The sequence below is a fragment of the Peromyscus californicus genome, unplaced genomic scaffold, assembly GCF_007827085.1.
Source record: "Peromyscus californicus insignis strain IS unplaced genomic scaffold, ASM782708v3 Scaffold_7__1_contigs__length_154581171, whole genome shotgun sequence".
Classification (NCBI taxonomy): domain Eukaryota; kingdom Metazoa; phylum Chordata; class Mammalia; order Rodentia; family Cricetidae; genus Peromyscus; species Peromyscus californicus.
Genome location: NW_026294595.1, coordinates 94,331,603 through 94,349,835, shown reverse-complemented (window position 1 = coordinate 94,349,835; position 18,233 = coordinate 94,331,603). Strand labels below are relative to the sequence as shown.

The following is an 18,233-nucleotide window of genomic DNA, read 5'->3' as shown; positions in this document are numbered from 1 at the left end:
TGACTTGGATGTCTTGCTTTTAGAGTGGAGCTCATGTCAAGTGCCCTGTGGAACTAACAGTCTGGTACGACAGATAATTAATCTTGGGACAGCGCCACCCAAGCGCCTCCCGTTTATAAGAGCCCCTATAACATGTCACAGTGTCCTGTCATGCGACCAGCACGGCCCCATCTCTAACCTCTGATGAGCCCCAAGTCTGTCCCATGGGTGAGCTAGGTCATTCCTAGTGCTAGGCCCCAGCAGCTCTACTTCCAGCTTACAGTCTGACTCTGAGGGCTGCCGACAGGCCTAGTGTCCCCTCTGGAGATCCCAGACACGTATCTTGTGGAGCTGTGCCTGGACATCAGAGTCCCCAGAGGCTCTGGAGCACGTGGTGGTGGTGCTGGTCTTCAACGCCGAGCAGCAGGGAGGGAGTGGAGGGTCACAGGCTCCCAGGTGGGAACCCGCCAGGGCGCCACAGCTGTCACTCAGGCCTGCGCTGGCGGCGCTGTCTCCGCCGCTGCACGGCCTGGCGCAGGGCCTCCCGCAGCCGGTCCTGGTTGTTGCAGATGTTGTAATGTGTCAGGCGCAGCAGCTTGTCCACATCCTCCTGGCTGTAGGTCACGTTTGTGTAGTGGTAGGGGGAGTCGGAAGGAGACAGGTTCACCTGCCCAGCCGCCTTCTCCTCCGGTGTCCGCAGCACCCCTGTGGAGAGAGGGCGGTCTGGCAGGAGGCCTGGGGACCCCTGCGCTGAGGCAGGTCTGGAAGGGAGGGGGCCGAGGCTCACCGGGGGCCGAGTGGTCCTGGAAGGAGTCGTTGACCAGAGGGAAGTGCAGTACAGCTGGGGCTTCGGGCTGGGTCGGGTCACAGAACACATGGCACTCCTGAGGCCGGCGCTGCTCCTCAGGGCTGGGCGAAATGGGTGGGAAAGGGATGCCCTGCTCCTGGCAGAACCGGCTCAGAAGCTGCAACTGCTGCTGGGCAGGCAGAGGGGGCATTAGAGGGCCCAGTGTGCCCAGTGCAAGGCCGGCTATACGGAGACTGCGTGGGCCCAGAGTCCCACGGTCTGACGGTACCCTCCCTTCCAGCTCCTCTAGGGCTCCCCTGGGTTAGTGGCCAACAGCCCTCGGAAAGTGGGAGCCATCTAGAAGCATCAGGTATGCCAGGACCTCTTCAGGGTCAGGGACAGTAAAGAGAACCATGGTACAAGACAGGTGAGAACATCCCAGCTACTCAGCACCCCACTCCCAGAGCAGAGCTAACTTTCCCCAGTAGGGGGTGCCACTACCATACCCCTAATGGAAGCTGGGCCAGATACTGGATCCTAAAGCAGGTCTCATTAGGTGCCTAGAAAACAGGCTACCCTAGATGGCCTGCCATCTCCCCAACCTGGAAGGCTCCATGGAGGTTGTAGTCCAGTGACAAGATGAGGTCCACATCCCGTGTTGGCAGCAGAAGGGGTGGGCAGCTAGTGTTGATGAAGTAACCAACATCCAGGAGGCAGAGATGGGGCTCCGTGGGTGTCAGCTGGTTGGGGAACCCATCCAGTTTGGTTGCTACAAAGGTTTGGGGTGGGAGAAGCATCATGAGCTGTCGTTGTGGGTCCAGACCTCTTTAGACCATAGAAAAAGGTCCGTGGTCCCCGCAAATCCTGCCAGAGCAGCACATCCCAGGGAGAGAGGAAAGGGGGTGGGGGTGGAGTGTCCTAAGTTAAGGGACGGTGGAGAGCCTGGACTGAGCAGGGAGAGACGGTGGAAAGGGTACCTTTCCAGGTAGAAAAGCAAGGGTGATCGAAATAGTCCTTGTGGAAATGGAGGCCACGCATGAAATTGTGGGTGGCCTGGGCAAGTGGCCGCTTTGTCAGGAGGTCAGTGAAGAACTCGGCAATCCTGCTGCTGGTCGTTGGTGGTTCTGCAATCTTCAGATGGGGGACCTGCTCTTTGTCTGCACAGGCGAGAGAGGGGGTGACGTTAAGGAAAGAAGGCCTCTGGTCCTTTCTCCCAGTCTCCATGGTTACCCTAGAAGGTAAGCAGTTGAAGTCCACAGTGCCTCAAAGACAAACTCCCAACTGGCTGCCCATCTCTCTCCTGTAGAAAGCCCAGGCACCTACCCAGGCTGGCCTGATCCTGAGCCCAGCGGTCCCAGAACTGGCTGGGTTCAGAGGCCCAGTACAAGCTGTCTTGGAGGCTGGCTGCAAACAGGTTGCTCCAGATACCTGAGAAAGGGGCGTCAAGTGAAAAGTCCTGACTGCTGTTAGTCTGAACCATCCCCCCCTCACCCAGGTTCCCTCTCCCAAGCCCCCCATTATCTAGCCTCCTCACCTTCCAGGAAGCAGATTCGGGATTCGGGGAGCTGCTTTACCAGCCGCCCCATGAAGAACTCGGAGCCGAAGAGCTCAGAGGGGATGAAGGCCCCATACTTGGGAAAGCCGACTTCATAGGGAGAGAACTCACACCATTCTGTGAGGACAACATACACCTCAGCCACGGAGCCTAGGGGCTTGGGCATTCCGACACCCACCAGGGACTTTATTTCAGGCCTTGTAACCCTCATCCCAAGGGTGTAAAGGAGCTAGCTGGCGGGATGAGAGTCTTTGGTACTTGGACCAGGAGACATGGGCGTGAGCTTCACCTCTTAGATACAGGACTAGTTACAGGGTACCCTACCACCCTTAAGAGCATAGGCCCCAGTTCTGAAGCCACTCACCCCCAAATTCAAAGGTGGTCATGCCCCGCTCCTTGCTGTTGAGGGCACAGTAGATAGGCAGAGGGTTCTGGCCTCGACTCAGGGCCTCCCGTTGATCCGAGAGCTTATGTTCATGCGGCTGAGGGAAAGAGGAGCTCGGCCTAAGCCCTCAGCTTCCTGATGCTGGGAGTCTTTCCCACAGATCACCCAGGGATGGGTCCATTTCCAGATGGCTTTGCCTTAGCTTTACCAACCCAGGGCCCACCCCTCCACCTACCTTATCATGCAGCAAGGCCTCATTGATGAGGGCCCACAAGTTGGTGAAGCAGCTTGGGTAGCCCAGGCGGGCACGCTCAGCCAGCTCCTGCCGGTACCTCCACAGCTGGCTGGGGGCCAATGCGCCCAGCTTGCTCTTTGTCACCTGGGTCTTCAGCAACTCGGTGGGCCCCGTCAGGTCCTTCTGAGACCACTCTGGGTCCTCATAGAGGTTGGCCAATGCCCTGAGGAAAGCCAAAGCTTAGGAGGAGGGAATGTGGTCACCGAAGGACCCCATCTGGACTGTACATGTCCTTGACTGACTGGCCATCACTTCTGTTCCCTGGAGCACACTGCGCCCTACTGCCAGCATTTCCCCAGTCCATGCAGTGTGCACAGGGGTCTGTGGGGCTCAGGAAGTCCTTTCACTACATTCCCTCCCGATTCCACCAGCTAGCTGCAGCCCCCAGCACTCAGCCCCCAACCAGCTCACCAGGTAGATCCTGAAGCCCCAGTGATGTAGGAGATGCAGTCCAGGAGACCAAGCTCCCTCAGGCCAGCCAGCTGACCATATAAAGAAGTCATGGCCCGGATCCCACCACCAGTGGCCATAACAGCAATCACGGGGATCTGGAAGAGGAGAGCCAGGTTCAAAAAAGGAATAGAGAAAAGCCACAGTCTGGGAAGAGAACATGATAGTCCAGTGACCAGCCAGTCAAGATGTGATTGAGTCTTGGGACCAGCTCTGAGTTAGCCCTCTTGAGGACCTAGTCAGAAACAACCTCCCAAATGCCTCACTGCTTCAAACATCAGGGATCCAGAAGAATGGCCTAACAAGTGTTAGCCCACACGGAGCCTGAGATCACTTTCTGGAAGTCTCCAAAAGGTCCTGCTCGCTGGCGCTGGGATTCATTCCCCTGGGAGCCAATAAGGCCGGTCTGAACCTCTGGGGACCATTCTGAGCCATCCTCATAGTAGGTGTGTCTCATCAGTCAGGTGGGGGACCAAAAAACACAGGGAAACTCCCATCTGTGAGTTGCAGGTGCCCCATGTATCATCCTGATAACATCGAGGAAGAGGAACAGGGTAGGCAGGGCCTGCCAGGGACAAGCCTGAGCTGACACCAGCTCTGGGCTGCACAACTCTCCCAGCACTGAGGCCTGGGCCTAAGCAGGCATGAGGAACACTCCACCCACACGTGCTCAGCCCCCAGACCTCGTCGTCGTCTTGCAGGTCTTGGTCCAGCTGTAAGGCCTTTTTCAGGGCAGCGGCCACCACCTGCTTCCTCCTGCTTAGAAAGGCCTGCTCCTCAGGGCAGAGCCCACAGTCCAGCCGCACAGCCAGCTCCTTTGGTCTGGGGCGAAGGAAGAGACCCAGAAGCAGTTCTCAGCTCCACCACAGAAAAAGAAACTGGTTCGCTTCACCTGCCAGACCCTTGCTCTCCCCTCCCTTCTCAGTCCTCACCGCCACTTGGGACTGAGTGCACCCAGGGTCGAGGGCTGGGCCCCACTTCCAAGTCAAATCTCTCCCTCACCCACAGCTCCAAAAGTGACGGGGCAGAAAAGAAGGCCCATTGCCCCCACCTATTTGAAAAGCACCCCTCCCTCTTCTGAAGGGCATCTAAAGGTCCTTTCTCAACAGCCTCCAGGCCAGGGGACATCCCTCCCCCTTGCCCTCGTGCCTCAGCCTCCGGCCCTGTCCCTGCCTCCCTGCCTGCTTATCTGGACAGACACTGATCTTCCCAGGATCACCGATGTGCTAGGCAGGGCCCACCCCATACTGTAGCAATCCAAGTGGGAACATTAAGAACAGCCTGTCCACACTGACGCCGCCTCCTGATGCAAAGTCCAATCACCCAGGAGCGCTGCATCTCCCCTCCCCCTACTCCACCAGGCCAGACTGACCTTGACCACCCTGCCCGGGTGCCGCCCCTGCTCTCCCATTCCCCAGGGGGGCTCTTACCCTTCTTCCTTCTTCAGTTCCAGCCTCATCAGTGGCTCCTGGAAACCATGAGTACCATGATCAGAAAGGCTGGCTACTTCCACCCCACTGTGGCCTCAGTGCACCCCAGACCGTCCCAAGAACGCTTGGGCGGGCCCCAAGCTCTTTTCCAGGGCCCTCACTTCCACCCGCTGATTGTCTGGGGCATGGCCTGAAGGGAGAACCAGCCACAAAAGCGGGCTGATTGCTTCAAGGCTAGGCCAGTGACAGGCCCGTCCATGAACCTAGCTTCTCTATGTGACCAGTACCTGGGACGTGGGGAAGACGAGTCGCACCAACTCTGAAGAGGGTAGGGCGCGTAGTGGTACCTTCAGCTGCTCCTGGGGGTCATCCTTAGGGGTAGGGGGAGAAAGGACCCCCACGCATCATTACTCCTCTCTTAGCAAAGACCCTACCGACTCCCTGTGGCGGGGCAGAACAGTAGGGAAGGGAACAGGAGGCTAACATCACCCCCAAACGACCTGACGGGGAAGCATGGCTCAGGCTGGGAGGGGTGCTGAGAGGAGAGGAGGGCTCTAGGGTCTCAGGAGCAAGGCATGCTACCTGAAGATGAACATTCAGGTCTTGCTCCCAGCAGGCTGGATAATGGAAGCGGTAGGAACCGGTGCCCACAGAAGCATCCTGCGGGCCCTCACAGGCCCCAGCAACCACAAGTTGAACTCTGCTCTCTGACCCTAGAAACAGGAACCAGAGTCAAAACTCAGGATGGGATCTCTGTCCACTAAATCCCGTATCAAGTCTGCAGGGAAGTCCCTCTCTGACATGGTCCCGGTGGAGAGATGGAGTCCAGGAGAGTCCCAGCATGAATTTGCCCCCCAACTTTTGCTACCTGAAAACAGCCAGTCCCAGGTTACCTCCTTAGAAAGGAGGAAGAGATGGGAATAAGTGTGGCAGGGCTGCCTGAGGAGGAGGGAACTCACCCTTTGGGTCTCCTGTCTTCTTCAGTTGAACATGCAAACAGGAGAGCTCCCGAGCCTGTGGTCAAGAGATCCCCTTAGATACGTGCTGCACCCCATCTCTGGGACCCTACATTGTGGGCTCCTGGTCCCTGCTCCCCAGAGCATTCTTATATCACCCTCAGTCGCTAAGCATTTGCTTGAGATTAATCCCTTGGGGAACATGCATACCAACGTCCCCAACTCGGCCCACACGACCCAGGCTGTGGCGGGCCTACTTCAAGCCTGGGAGAACAGCAGACAGCATGAGGGATGAGCTGCTAGGGGAAGCCCTGGGTCCCCACTCACCACTAAGATGCCATTGCTGATGAGCTCTTCCTCACAGCCTGTCCTGGAAAGAGGCCCCCAGTGACTCTCTGCAAGAGCCCAGGCGCTCCTCCTCTACCAGGGAGGGGTACCAGCCTCGGCGAGCTGGCACTGCCCTTCCCAGAAGGAAGCTCTCCACGGCCACCCGCCAGGATCCCCCAGCCCCACTCACAGAGTCTGCAGCCGAAATTCAACTTCCAGGTGCCCGTCGTCCTGGAAGAGAAGCAGGTTAGACGGCAGTGGGAGATGCTGAGGCCAGAGTGGTGGAGAAGGGCCCCTGTCCCTTTCCCGGTCACTCTGTCTACACTCCTTGGACTGTTCCCAAGAAGCTGTGCTTCTGATCAGAAGGTGAGAAAGAAGTTGGGGACAGGCCTGCTCCTTGGTGAAAAGTTGAGGGGATGCCTGGGCCACTCCCTGAAGCAGGGGAGCCTCCAAAGCCCTATCCTCAGAATTGGGGGCCCCCATTCCCTGAGCACAGCTTTACCTGAGTGTTCAGTGAGAAACTCTGGCGCCGAGATTCCCCGGCTCGCAGAGTCCCTACGTCAAACAGTACTGACAGCATAGGGTCATCTTTGGTCAACCGGTCCTGGTCAAAAACTTTCAGTTCCACAACATTCTGGAAGAGGCAGAGAGAGAGGCAGCTTATATAGGAAGGAGTGGGGTGACAGGTGGACGGGGCAGGAGATGGCAAACTAGGAGCCATGTGGCAGTCGGGCACAGGGAAAGGACAGGGCCAGACTGGATGCCTGGGCTACCTTGAGCTGCCTGTGGATCCGGAAGTGGAAGTTCTGATTCCAGACTGGGTTTCTGCTGTTCTTGACTGTGCGTGTCTGGAGCGTGTGGCTGGAGGCCGTGGGCAGATCCAGAGTCACATAGCAGTCAGAGGCTGTCACTGCAGGAAGCAAGGGCACATGTCTAGTAATGATCAAGAACCCTTCCCGGCCCACCACTGAGTCTACTTCCTTCTTCCTGAGACATCCGGTCCCTAGGGCTGAGCCTTCCGCCACTTTGGGGACCCTTCTCTCCAGGAGACCCCTGCAGGACCTCCTACCAGCCTAGTCATCTTCGCAGCCCCTCCCACCGGTGCTAACTACTCTCAGTCAGCCCCACCTGTCCTCTGGGCTCAGCTAAGTGCCAGGGAAGCAGTGTGCTTACCTAGGTCCTTGGAAGGCAAGCCATTAGCCTGGAGGACACGAACAGTGAGCAGGCATGTCCCCGCCACCTTTGCCTGCAGACAGACAGGGCAGGTTTGCTATAGGTGGATGGCACAAATGTGACAGGGCCTCAGGGCAGGTTGGGACAATCTCTCAAGGTTTAACTCTCTACCAAAAGGACCAGGTCCACCTGCACCCATCAGAATCCCAGAGTGACAAGAGACATTGTATCTACACGATGACACCTTCTCATAATTAAACACCACACTGTGCCAGCTCCATACCAAGGGCTTAGCATATATTTACTAAATTGTCACACATCCTCTGAAGGGTGCTATGATAATGACCAACCATGAGAGGAAATCGAGGCCACTCTCTTGAGGTTAGGACCGGAACACAGGCAAGCTGGCTTGTTAATGGCCCACACTATTTCTAGGTATGGGCTTTTGTCTTTTTAGCCCATTACTTCACCATCCAACCCTAACCCCACCAAGACGCTTTGAGGCTGGTCTGAGTGTCAAGGGAAAGAAAGGAATACATTGGGGCTTAGGCACCATGAGTGAGCTGCAACCTGTGCCGTCTACCCCCATCCTGGGAATGGATTCTGCAGGATCAGGACAGCAGCTACCAACCCAGACCACCCCACATTGCCATCCTCCAGATCTGATGGGGGTCTCCAGAGCTCCTTCCCAATCCCCTGCTTCTGGAGATGTGGACACTTGCCAGCGTGCCAGGGCAGAGGAAGCCTGTGCCACCTGGTCCTTTCTTTTGGTCTTCAGCCATATCTCTGGAAAGGTGCCAATGGTCAAGTTCAGGGAGCTCCGTGGTTAGGAGCAAAGCTAAGGAAGTTCCCACATGCCAAGTAACCGAGTCAGAGGCATGGAGCAGCTACTTCTTTCTAAGCCCCAGGACAGTGGATAAGATCCTCGGAGTTCCCAGGGTCCAAATCCCGGGATTTCTGCCTGGAACCCATTCCCAGGACAGACCTCTATCCCAGTTCTGGCCTTGCCCCTGGCTTCCACTCTGGTCCTGAAGCTGAAAAGCATCCCTCCCTCTGCTTAGAGAAGCCCACAGCTCCTCTTAGAAACCACAGCCACCAGGTCCTGGAATGAAATGGGAGCCCAGTGCCCTATGGAGCCTTACCAGAGCCATGAGACCAAGTCCACAGGAACAGGAATGATGGGGCAGTGGCCACAGGACCAACAACTGTCAGCTTTAAACCCAGAGCTAAGGTGAGCCAACTACCCACACATTCCTCTCAAATCCCTCCCACAGAGTCCTCCGCTCCACCCAAGCCCCACACCCACTGCTGACCCAGCCACCTGCCCAGGAAGTGAGACACCTTAAGCCAATGCTGGAGTCAGTGACACCTCCTGGAGTTAGCCAGTCTCCCTGAAGTCCACTGTCCCAACCAGCCCTAACTTAGAGGAGGGCTTTTAGGAGAATTTGCTGCCATGGGCTGAGCAGGTCAGCAGACTGTGGCCCCCCAAAACAGCAGTGAACAGTGGGGCTGACAATCATGTCGTCGCCGTGGGTCCTTTCGCAACCTCCCCAGTGCCAGTATGACAGGAATGCCCAGTCTGAACTGGAGCCCTGGGCAATCTCAGAAAAGTACCTCAGGCTCCATCACAACCTTGTAGGGGAGTGGCTTTCACATAAAACAGCCCTTCAAAGCTGTGCCTAGGCTGCCTCCACCCCTGGAGCTGGGTGGCCAGAGATGAGGCCTGTGGGTTGGCATGCGGGGATAGGGGCTCTCCCAGCTCTTTAGCTGGGTGAGAAGGAGTCTGGGTGTGGAGATCAACTCTTTCCTCAGAGAACAGCTCAGGAGGAACATGGTTCCCATCACTTCCTGTTCATACTTGTAGAATAGGGGTTACCCTCAGGGCTCCAAACCCAGCAGCTTCCCAGGAACTGAGGGAGGAAAAGCAAATAGTTTGGGACCAAGCTAGAGATAGCATTGGTGGCCCTGAGCCTGTCAAGTCCCGGCCAGCCAGTTATAACACAACTGTTGTGGGTAGCATCCGTGCCAGGCCTGGATCTGGCTTATGCCCCTCCATCAGGACCACCTTGAAACCTTTACCTGAACACTTAAGCCCTCAGCAGGCCGTGGAAGGCAACTATGAGAACAGACACATCAACGCCACCTTTTATTGACTGCTTCCTCTATGCTGGTCCATGTCTAGCCCCACAGCAGTTCTGGGAGCTAGAGCCATTATTATCTCCACTTTACAGCCAGAGGACCGATGCTGACATGCCCTGACTCACCCAAGGTCACAGCACTGGTGAGAGGCACTGCTGGACCTGATCCATGCTTCCTTGTCACCTGTGTGGCAACTTCCTGGGCACCCTCACCCAGACCTGCCTGGCATCTCCTGGGCCTCCAACTATATTCCAAGTTTCTTCAAGGCCGATCTCAGGCCACGAAGGAACCCAGGCAGCAGCCAGCGCATAGTCAAACTCTAAGCTGCTTCTAGAATCGACCTCCCACATCGGCTGTCCTTTGCAGTGTCTGTGAGGGTCCCATCAGTCAAGGCCTGCGGCCCTAGTGAGGGAGTCCACCAGCTGGAAGTAACTGTACTTGAGGTCATACTCCATGTCATACCAGAAATTCACTGTGGAGAAGAGAGGAACCCAGATGTGAGGGCCCTTCTTTGAAGCAGGAGCCCCTCCCACCCAATGCCTTGCTGGGCCCCGGGTGCCCTGGGTGCTCCTTACCAGCAATGCAGCCGTGGGACTGCTGGACGTGGTGGAACCACAGAGCCGGCAGGTACAACAGCTCCCCGGCCCGCACTGTGCAGTGAAGGGCCCGTGCCTGGCTGTAACTGGGGTACCGGACTAGGTCTGGAGCCAGGGGGTCCAGTGGGATCCAGGGCACCTAGAGACACAGCAGCTGCCTGTAGGCCCTGAGGATCCTAAGATTTCTAGCTCTGGCCCCTCTCCTCCCAGCCTTGAAGGGCCACAGGCTAGGGATTTTCAGAATGGGATGTCACCTCCCCAGACCCTCTGTGCCTACTCCCTGGGAGCCTACCCTTCCCCAGAGCCCAAGAACAGAACAAACACCTTCTCCATGGCCTCCTCGTCCACCACCTTAAAAGTGCCCTCTTCAGTCAGCTGGTAGGTTGCTGGTGTGTACAAATCTGAAGGCCAGGTCAGGGGATAAACGACCAACAACAGTCTGTCAGGCTCTCCCCATCGTAAGCAGCCCAGTGTCCCCGCATGCAGAGACCAGAGGGCTGGGGCCCTGAGGCTACACCTCAGGCCTGGACGCTTGGTGCTCGCCCGCCCTCCACCACTGGCTACCAGCTCCTTTTAGGCCATGTTACCTACCATAGGGAATGAAGGGCCGGTCACTGGGTGGATGTAACAAGAAGTGTTTCTCACCAGAGACCACACAGTACAGATTTTCATAGTGGTCCTTGTGTACTGTCAACATACGGAAGACCTGGAGTTGTGGAGAGGAAAACAGCCCACCTGCCCTCAGCCCCACACCCCAACAGAACCTACAGTGAAAGGAAAGGCCCACACAGGACCAGCGGTCTTGGGGAGACCCCGAGGACTCTAGCAAGCATCACAGAACTTGGCTCCCCTTCCTCAGGAGGGGAAGCAGAAGCAACAGGCTCCGCTTCCTGAGTCCTGCTCCACTATCTACCTGACTTGAAGGGGCTTCTCAAAGAGACCTAGAGGGTATGGCGTGCCCTGTCTCCAATGCCCCCACCATCAGGAGAGACCCTTTGTGGTGTCCTAGTCCCGAAATACCACAAGAAATTTGAGGCCAGCTACCCCCTCTGGGCCCACCTTTCCTCCCTCTAGCCCACCAGCTCCCTCCCCACTTCAGGAGTCCCCACACCTACAGGATGTCACCGCAGCTGCCTCACCCAGCCAGAAGTTCACAGCATCAGGCATCTTTCCTGTGGGACAGAGTTAGTATTGGGCTGAGGACCACCTATGCACAGGGCAGCTATTCAGAAATCCGGGTGGGGGCAAAGGAATGCCAAGGAGTCTGGGGGAAGGTGACATTGGGAATGTGACCCCTGGGGCAGAAGGGGCAGCAGCCCTTTCGGGGTGTCTGTTTTTATGTCAAAGCCTGGGGTCAGCAGGTAGGTGGCACCTGACCCCACAGAGCCAACACCGAAGACAGAGAATGAGTAAGTAAGCTGAACCCTCCCCCTCCCCCCCCACCCCCCCCCCCCCCCGACTTCATCCCCATGGCCTGCCTCTTGTCCCCTCCGCTCACCCAGTGACTCAGAGGCCCAGGGCACATGGGACTCGACGTCTGACAGAAGCTGGGGCAGTTCAGTGGGCAGATTGGAGCACTGCTTCTACACATAGAGGACTCCTGGGTGCCGGGCCCGACCCTCCAACACATCCACCACATGGCTGATGGGCAGGCGACGTTCAGCAGGCATCACAAACCGGTCGCCTCGCACAGCATCCGCATAACCATCTGGGGTCACGGCCACACTCACCTCTGTGGAGCCCACTGCGGCTCTGAAGGAATGGATGGAGGCTTGGTCTGTAGTCTGCTGCTAACGGTCCCTGGTCCATCCCACCCCAGAAAGGAAACCTTACCTTAGGTAGGAAAGGGACCACTTCTGGAGGGCCGGCCAGTGCTGCAGGGCATTGCGGATAATGCAGGGTCTATTGGGGCACACCCAATCCCGGTAGAAACAGAGTGGACTCGGGGGCTCATCCAGGTAGGGCACAACACGAGGTACACTGAGGTCTTAAGAAAAAATGGGGAGCAGGGGTCTGCAATCAGTGGTACCCAACTTCTGTTACACTGTCTGCACAGGAAATCCTCTATCACGGACATCCTAGGCAAGGCTGCTGCTGATCAGGAAGTCTGCGGTTGACCCCTCACTTCCTTACCCTGGGGAAGCAATCGCTCAGCAACATCCATTAGGAAGGGGAGTCACTGAGCTGGTGGCCACAGGCTAACAAGGATGGAGCCTGGCTCTGGGATGCCCCTCCAATGATGACATTCACTGAGCATCTGAAACAGGCCCAGCATTGGACCTGGTCGGTGTGGGTATCAGAGGATGATCCCATCATCTCAATTGGTTCACGGCCTATCTATCCAGGGAGATAACTGACCAATGACACCACCAGAAGCCAGGCAGGGGCTGCACTGAGCTCTGGGTCTCATGGAACAGCAGCAGCATCCTTAGCCACCTAGGGCCAACAACTTGGGCACTGTGCCACCTACGGAGACATTTTAAGCGGCTCTGAGTCACCTTTAAACTGGGTGTGGTGGCTCACATGTGTAAACCCAGCACCTGGGGGGTGGCAGCAGGAGGGTCAGGAGTTCAGAGCCACCCTCAGGTACGAAACAAGTTCAAGGCCATACTGCATGTGTGACAGCAACCTGACTCTGAAATCTCTTTCGGTTTATCCTACCCAATCCTGCCCTTGGCCTGGCTATTTCTAAGTCCTGTTGATTCTACCCTTTTTTCTCTTAAAACCACCCTTCTTCCCATCCCTCTGCTGCTTTGGGTCCACTGTCACACTGATAGGCCTCCTCCCCTGACCACCCCTTCAAACTGTCACTTGTTAGAAACCGTCCTTACCTCCTTGACTGCTTAGTTTTTCTCCACAGATTTATCATTACCTGGCCCTGTGTATTTTTTTTCACTCATTTATTTATTATCTGTCTCTTTCAGCAGAATAGAAACACCACTGCAATGGCCGGAATGACTGCCATGTTTCCTGGCATCTCTAGCGCCTCAGCACACAGTAGGTGCTCAGCACACAGTAGGTGCTCAGCAAATACAAAGTCAAAGGAAAGTGTCCCCCACTCTGGCTGGGCGGCTGCTGCAGTGAGCAAACTGGTCCTTCTGCTGGAACTCCACTCCCTTTCAAGAGCATCTATCATCTATCTGAAATGCAATCTCATCTTGTCATACACCTAGTGAAGACTCCTTGGATGGCTTACTGCTACCCCTGGCAGAATTCAGTCCACCTTGGCATGCGTTCAGGCTGCTCCATGACTAAGCCTAGCCCACTTTTTTTCCCAGTCGGATTGTTCCTGTGTCATGCCTGACACTGACCACATGCCCTCTGCTCTGGCTGGTCTCCGTTCCTGCCACTCACTGTCTTGGCTTTTAGGAGGGCAGAGCGCTTTGCTTTGTTAACTTTCAGCCTTAATGTCTGACCGAATGCTTTGGTCCCAAGCAGCAGTTACTGCAACCCTTGACCGATGTCCATGGCATTCATTTTACTCCTGAGGTCATGCTCACCCATAGTTACATCTCCATTCTGACTACCCTCCCTTGCCATCAGTCAGAAAGGGAGTATCTTTAAATTGGACACTGGAACCACGTGGGAAGACACTGGTGGGCCCAGGAAAGCTGCAGAGAGCTCGCCATGTACTTGCTGCCCTGAACAGGGGTAAGAATCACCAAGCAGACCTGGGAGGGAGGAACAGGAACCCCACAAAGCAGTAATCTTAGAAGGGAACTGGGGCTCAGAACAACTGAGTTGCTCTTTGGGATTGAATCCAGGGCCTCCTACCTGGTAGGAAAACACCGCCACTGTGTTACTCTACCCTGGAGTTTAAAAATGTGTAGAAACTGCTTTTTTTTTTTTTGTGGAAACAGGGTTTCTCCGTGTAGCCCTGGCTGTCCTGGAACTCTCTCTGTAGACCAGGCTGGCCTTGAACTGAGAGATCAGTCTGCAGCTGCCTCCTGAGTGCTGGGATTAAAGGCACGTGCCACCACCACCTGATGTGAAACTGCCCTTTTCTATCCTTTGGATTTTCTTTAACTATACCAGTTTTATTTGCACACCATTTCCTTTAGAGAATGCCTACATCTTTCCCTTAGAGCTTCAAACTGAACTCCACATAATTCCTTTGGCCCAGCAATTCTGTTAAGAATTTAACTGACAAAAATAAACATGAACACAGAGCCTGCTCCAGGCTCACAGCCCTTGCTGTTCCCTATACATTGCAGGTACACACCCTTAGTGGACCCTGCAACCATCCTCTAAACCACTTGGGACACAGCTGGGATGCTCACATAATTGTTTACTCCCTGAGAATTGAAGTTGTATGGAAACAGCTCTCTCTCTCTCTCTCTCTCTCTCTCTCTCTCTCTGTGTGTGTGTGTGTGTGTGTGTGTGTGTGTTGGCTGTATATGCCTGTGCATGCATATACAGAGGAAGGTGGCATCAGATGTCTACCATTTCCACTTTATTTTCTGAGACAAAGTCTCTCACTGAATCTGGAGCTCAGCAGTTGCTAGGCTGGCTGGCCAGCAAACCCCTGGTGTCCCCCAGTCTTTGCTTTCCAGCTCTGGAACTGCATCAGACATAATCATCAGGTGGATCTGAACTCAGGTCATCATGTGCTTAAGCACTTTACCCACTCAGCCATCTCTCTGGACGGTTTCTTTAATGAGGTAATCTAAATACCCCGGGGCTGGTGAGATGGCTCCGAAGATAAAGGCACTTGTTGCCAAATTTAAAAACACTGAACACACATTCTGGCACATAGAGGTACTTAAATTTTGTTAAATGAACAGTCGAGTAGTTGCAGCAGAATTATTGAAAACAAGAGGTTAAATAAAATACCTGCATTCCTATCAATAATGGGTGCACTGGCTCACAGGTGTGAAAATTTGAGACAGAGGCACTCGGAATGCCCTCTAGGACAGTGCAGCAAAGTATGCTTAGCAGGAACAATAAAAGAGTCCTACTGGACAGACAAGGGGTGGGAGTGAATCTTACTTTATTTACATTGCGCAGAACTGCCCGCAGTGCTGTTCAGTAAGAAATGACTTAGTAAAAGGGGGAAAAGAAGGAATGACGTAGTGAGGAGCAAAGAAGGAACCTAACACCTAGTAGTGGAACGGCCAATATTGCTTGGGTGGGTCTCTACAATCCTCAAAGCTTGGAGTTCGCTTGAGTGAACGAGGGCAGTCGCCTGCTTCTCTCCTCAAAAGTCACCAGCATCCGAGATATTTGAGGTTAAAGAATCGTCTGTACCGAAAGTGCAGCGACACAGAGCACAGGGACTCAGCACCTGCTGGCTTTGAGAATGGCACTACGACTACCGCCGGAGCTGCGCTGGGCCTTGAACAAAACCACAGCTGCACCCCATGAAGACACCAGGACGTGCAACCATCGGCTGAGGAGGACTCGTCCGCTAGCTAGAGAAGGGTAACATACGAAAATGTGTGGCCACCAGTCGGCTACTCGTGCACACAAGACCTGAGTGAGTTCCGGTACCCCAGGCTCTCTCCTCGCTCTCTTCGCGCGGACGCCACTCACCGCGAGCCGCCGCCGGGAACTCCTGCAACGCCCTCCGCACCGTATCCAGCGCCGCCTCCGCCATGACGCCCGTGGGAAGAGAACCCGCCCCTATTTCCGCTCTAGGCTCGCAGCCCCGCCCCTATTTCCGCCCTCGCCCCGCCCCTCAGGAGGTGCGACAAGCGGCGCTTCCTTCGGATTTTGCTAGCCAGTTAACAAATGATTGTGTTTATTGACAATTTCATACATCAGTACAAACGAGACGTTAAAACAGCCCCACCCCGTACAGCCGGGGAGGAGACAGGCGCCACAGTATAAAAGTTATAAATAAGGGGCTTTTCAAAACTGGGATGGGACAGATCTGGACGTGGGCGGCAGTTGCCAGTGGCCTCAGACATGCAAAGGGAACCAAGCGCCGCTGGCCACAAGACCACATCCATGCAGGGTAGAGGCGCAGGGAAAAGACCGGCTCCCTCGAGAAGGGCAGGCTGGCCAAGGCCCTCTAAGAACCTGGTGGAGGTCAGGGCAGCCCTATTGCTGTGGGCGGATTTCTAACCCTCTGGCTGACTTCTTTGGGCTAGGAGTTTGGCCAGGCAGGTGGTACGGAAAAAGGGAATACATGGTTTGGATGTAGTTAGGGCACTCAGGCAGAACCACCAAAGCTAAGCACCCATTAAAACTGTTTCTTTCTAGCCTCTGCCTCCAGGGCTTGGAAGGCGCTTGGGCAGGTGTTTGCTGTCTAAACTTGGTGAAATGTCACTCTGCATTACCTGATGCAGAGGGAAGGAGGGCCCAGAGACACATACTCACTCCAATTCTGCAACCACCTCACTACTTGTTCCTACCTACAGCCTGCCTATGCCTTCTCTTTACCCTCTAACAATTACCTTAATTCTGTCCCCTACCTCCGCCACCTACCTGTCCACCTACACTTTTCCAGTGTGTCTCTTGCCCAGAACCTCCACTCCACAATCTCCAGTATCCAGTATCTCTGGGCACCCAGCACTGCCTTTGAAAACAACCTTCCCCCATGAGCCAGGTGTCCCATAGCCATCTCCTGTCAGCCTGGCTGCGGACACCAAGACTCAGAATTTTAGTGTGCTCCTGTTCAATGTTTCTGGATAAGAGTTCTAAGCCAGGCTAGTGAAGCTGAGGCCAGATGTGAAGAAACCAGGTGTATACTAGCCAGGCAAGTATTCTAACAATGAACACTTAACTGTGTATACATTGTGTGTGTGTGTGTGTGTGTGTGTGTGTGTGTGTGTGTGTGTGCAAAGTCCTAGGAAGGTGGGCCAGTGCCCTGTAAACCATGAGGGAACTCCCAATACAGGTTTCTGATTGCGCATTGCCCAGGATAAAGGAGAAAGTGGTCCCTGGGGTCTCAGTAGTCCTCTAGGGACCAGGGTTAGAGAATAAGGAAGCCTAAGGGCTGAGGAAAGTAGGCCAGGCTTTGTGTTTGCCAACAGAGGGCTTTACTGTCCAGCAGCAAAATCCCACAACTGGCTCCACAAGGAAAAAAAAAAGGATGAGGGTAGAAAATGCTGGGGCTCTCTTGCAGGGAGAATAGGAGTGGAATGTGGGGGCTCAGGTCCTGATACCAACTCAAGTCTTCTAAGGGCTGGGAATCCCCTGGAGGGCCAGGCAGCTCCACCTTTCTCAACTGCCAGGAATTGGGGGAAACCACCCCTGCTTTGGCAGCCAGGAGTGCAGCTGGTGTGGGAGTAGAGGTTAAGGGTCTATAGTTGGCTTTAGGGCCGAAATAGCACATCGCCTTTTATCTCTACCCCAGAGTACCCTGTGTATGCTCCACCCCAGGGAGCTGATCCCTGAAGTAACGTCAAATGGCTTCTAAGAAGAGAAGGCCAGCCCTTCCCAATGTCCCCAGATGAGGCAGGCTGTCCTCCTACCCCTCACAGCACCAAGATGACATAGACTCAAGACCTGCCCTGCTATGAACCACTGGAGAGGCTTTAGAGGCAGGAGTCCTAAGGAAGTGAGGCAACAGTCAGGGAAATAAATTAATAAATACAGGGGCCCCGTGAGGAGCAGCTGGGAAAGCTGCTTTGCCTCTGAACACTGATCCCTGCTCTCCACTCCAGACATTCTCACAGGTTCTCATGAGTGGAAGAAGGGCTACAGTCGGGAATGGGGAGCATTTCTCTTGGGACAGGCTTCTGGAACTCAGAGTCTGCGCTCCATACGCCGCTCCACAGCTCGAAGCAATAGCTCTGAGTACTGCTCCAACAGGGCCTGAGTTTGCTCAGCCCCCACAGCCCCAGGGCTGCCACCCGGGCTGGACAGCGCAGCCCCAGCCAGGGCCTCTAGCTCCTGCCGCACTGAAGAGAAGGTGTCTCTCAGGAGCCGGGTGATACGACTGTGCTCGGCTGAAGGTGTCTTACAGCTGGTCACCTGCAACAGGAACACTGCGAGTGAGGTGAAGAATGAGGAGAGAAGGCGCTCCACCTGCGCCTGGCCTGCCCGGAAGGGACTGGCTAGGAGTCCACACAACATCAGTACAGTCAGTCACTCCGGCAGGTAACCCAGATGAAGGTCCCTTCAGACTAATAAAACCATCTACTTCTTCTTGATCACCTTTCCCAACAGCTCACACAGGCTGCACTTTCTCTTTCAAACGTGGGCACTGTTCACT

The 18,233-nt window shown here is 55.2% G+C and overlaps 3 protein-coding genes across 6 annotated transcripts in view; all 3 read right to left on the bottom strand.

Annotated features, from left to right (window-relative positions):
• Positions 1-77: 77 nt before the first annotated feature.
• Pla2g4b (phospholipase A2 group IVB) lies at positions 78-9,340 on the bottom strand. Of its 2 annotated transcripts, none has more exons than XM_052726641.1 (20): positions 8,054-9,340; positions 7,338-7,404; positions 6,938-7,074; positions 6,667-6,798; positions 6,355-6,395; positions 6,165-6,207; positions 5,841-5,895; positions 5,464-5,594; positions 5,169-5,252; positions 4,882-4,919; positions 4,135-4,273; positions 3,413-3,549; positions 2,942-3,164; positions 2,686-2,803; positions 2,301-2,438; positions 2,090-2,194; positions 1,744-1,923; positions 1,369-1,535; positions 767-953; positions 78-684 (listed from the first exon to the last, which is right to left on the bottom strand). In XM_052726641.1, exons 1-20 carry the CDS (start codon positions 8,117-8,119, stop codon positions 464-466), a joined length of 2,409 nt encoding a protein of 802 aa, XP_052582601.1. In that variant the 5' UTR covers positions 8,120-9,340; the 3' UTR covers positions 78-463. The 2 variants fall into 2 exon arrangements, with proteins under 2 accessions (XP_052582601.1, XP_052582602.1); XM_052726642.1 differs by having other exon boundaries at positions 3,413-3,551; positions 4,140-4,273.
• A 130-nt stretch (positions 9,341-9,470) lies between these two features.
• Jmjd7 (jumonji domain containing 7) lies at positions 9,471-15,712 on the bottom strand. The gene is given in 8 exon segments (XM_052726643.1): positions 9,471-9,948; positions 10,052-10,211; positions 10,397-10,473; positions 10,664-10,759; positions 11,188-11,244; positions 11,571-11,824; positions 11,906-12,059; positions 15,605-15,712. Coding segments are annotated over 8 exon segments (951 nt in total). The 5' UTR covers positions 15,669-15,712; the 3' UTR covers positions 9,471-9,859.
• An 83-nt stretch (positions 15,713-15,795) lies between these two features.
• Mapkbp1 (mitogen-activated protein kinase binding protein 1) overlaps positions 15,796-18,233 on the bottom strand; it is a 56,045-nt gene continuing 53,607 nt past the window's right edge. For all 3 annotated transcript variants that reach the window (XM_052726638.1, XM_052726639.1, XM_052726640.1), the window contains one exon: positions 15,796-17,992. In XM_052726638.1, the coding sequence (XP_052582598.1) occupies positions 17,765-17,992 (228 nt within the window). In that variant the 3' untranslated portion in view covers positions 15,796-17,764. The remainder of the gene's footprint in view (positions 17,993-18,233) is intronic.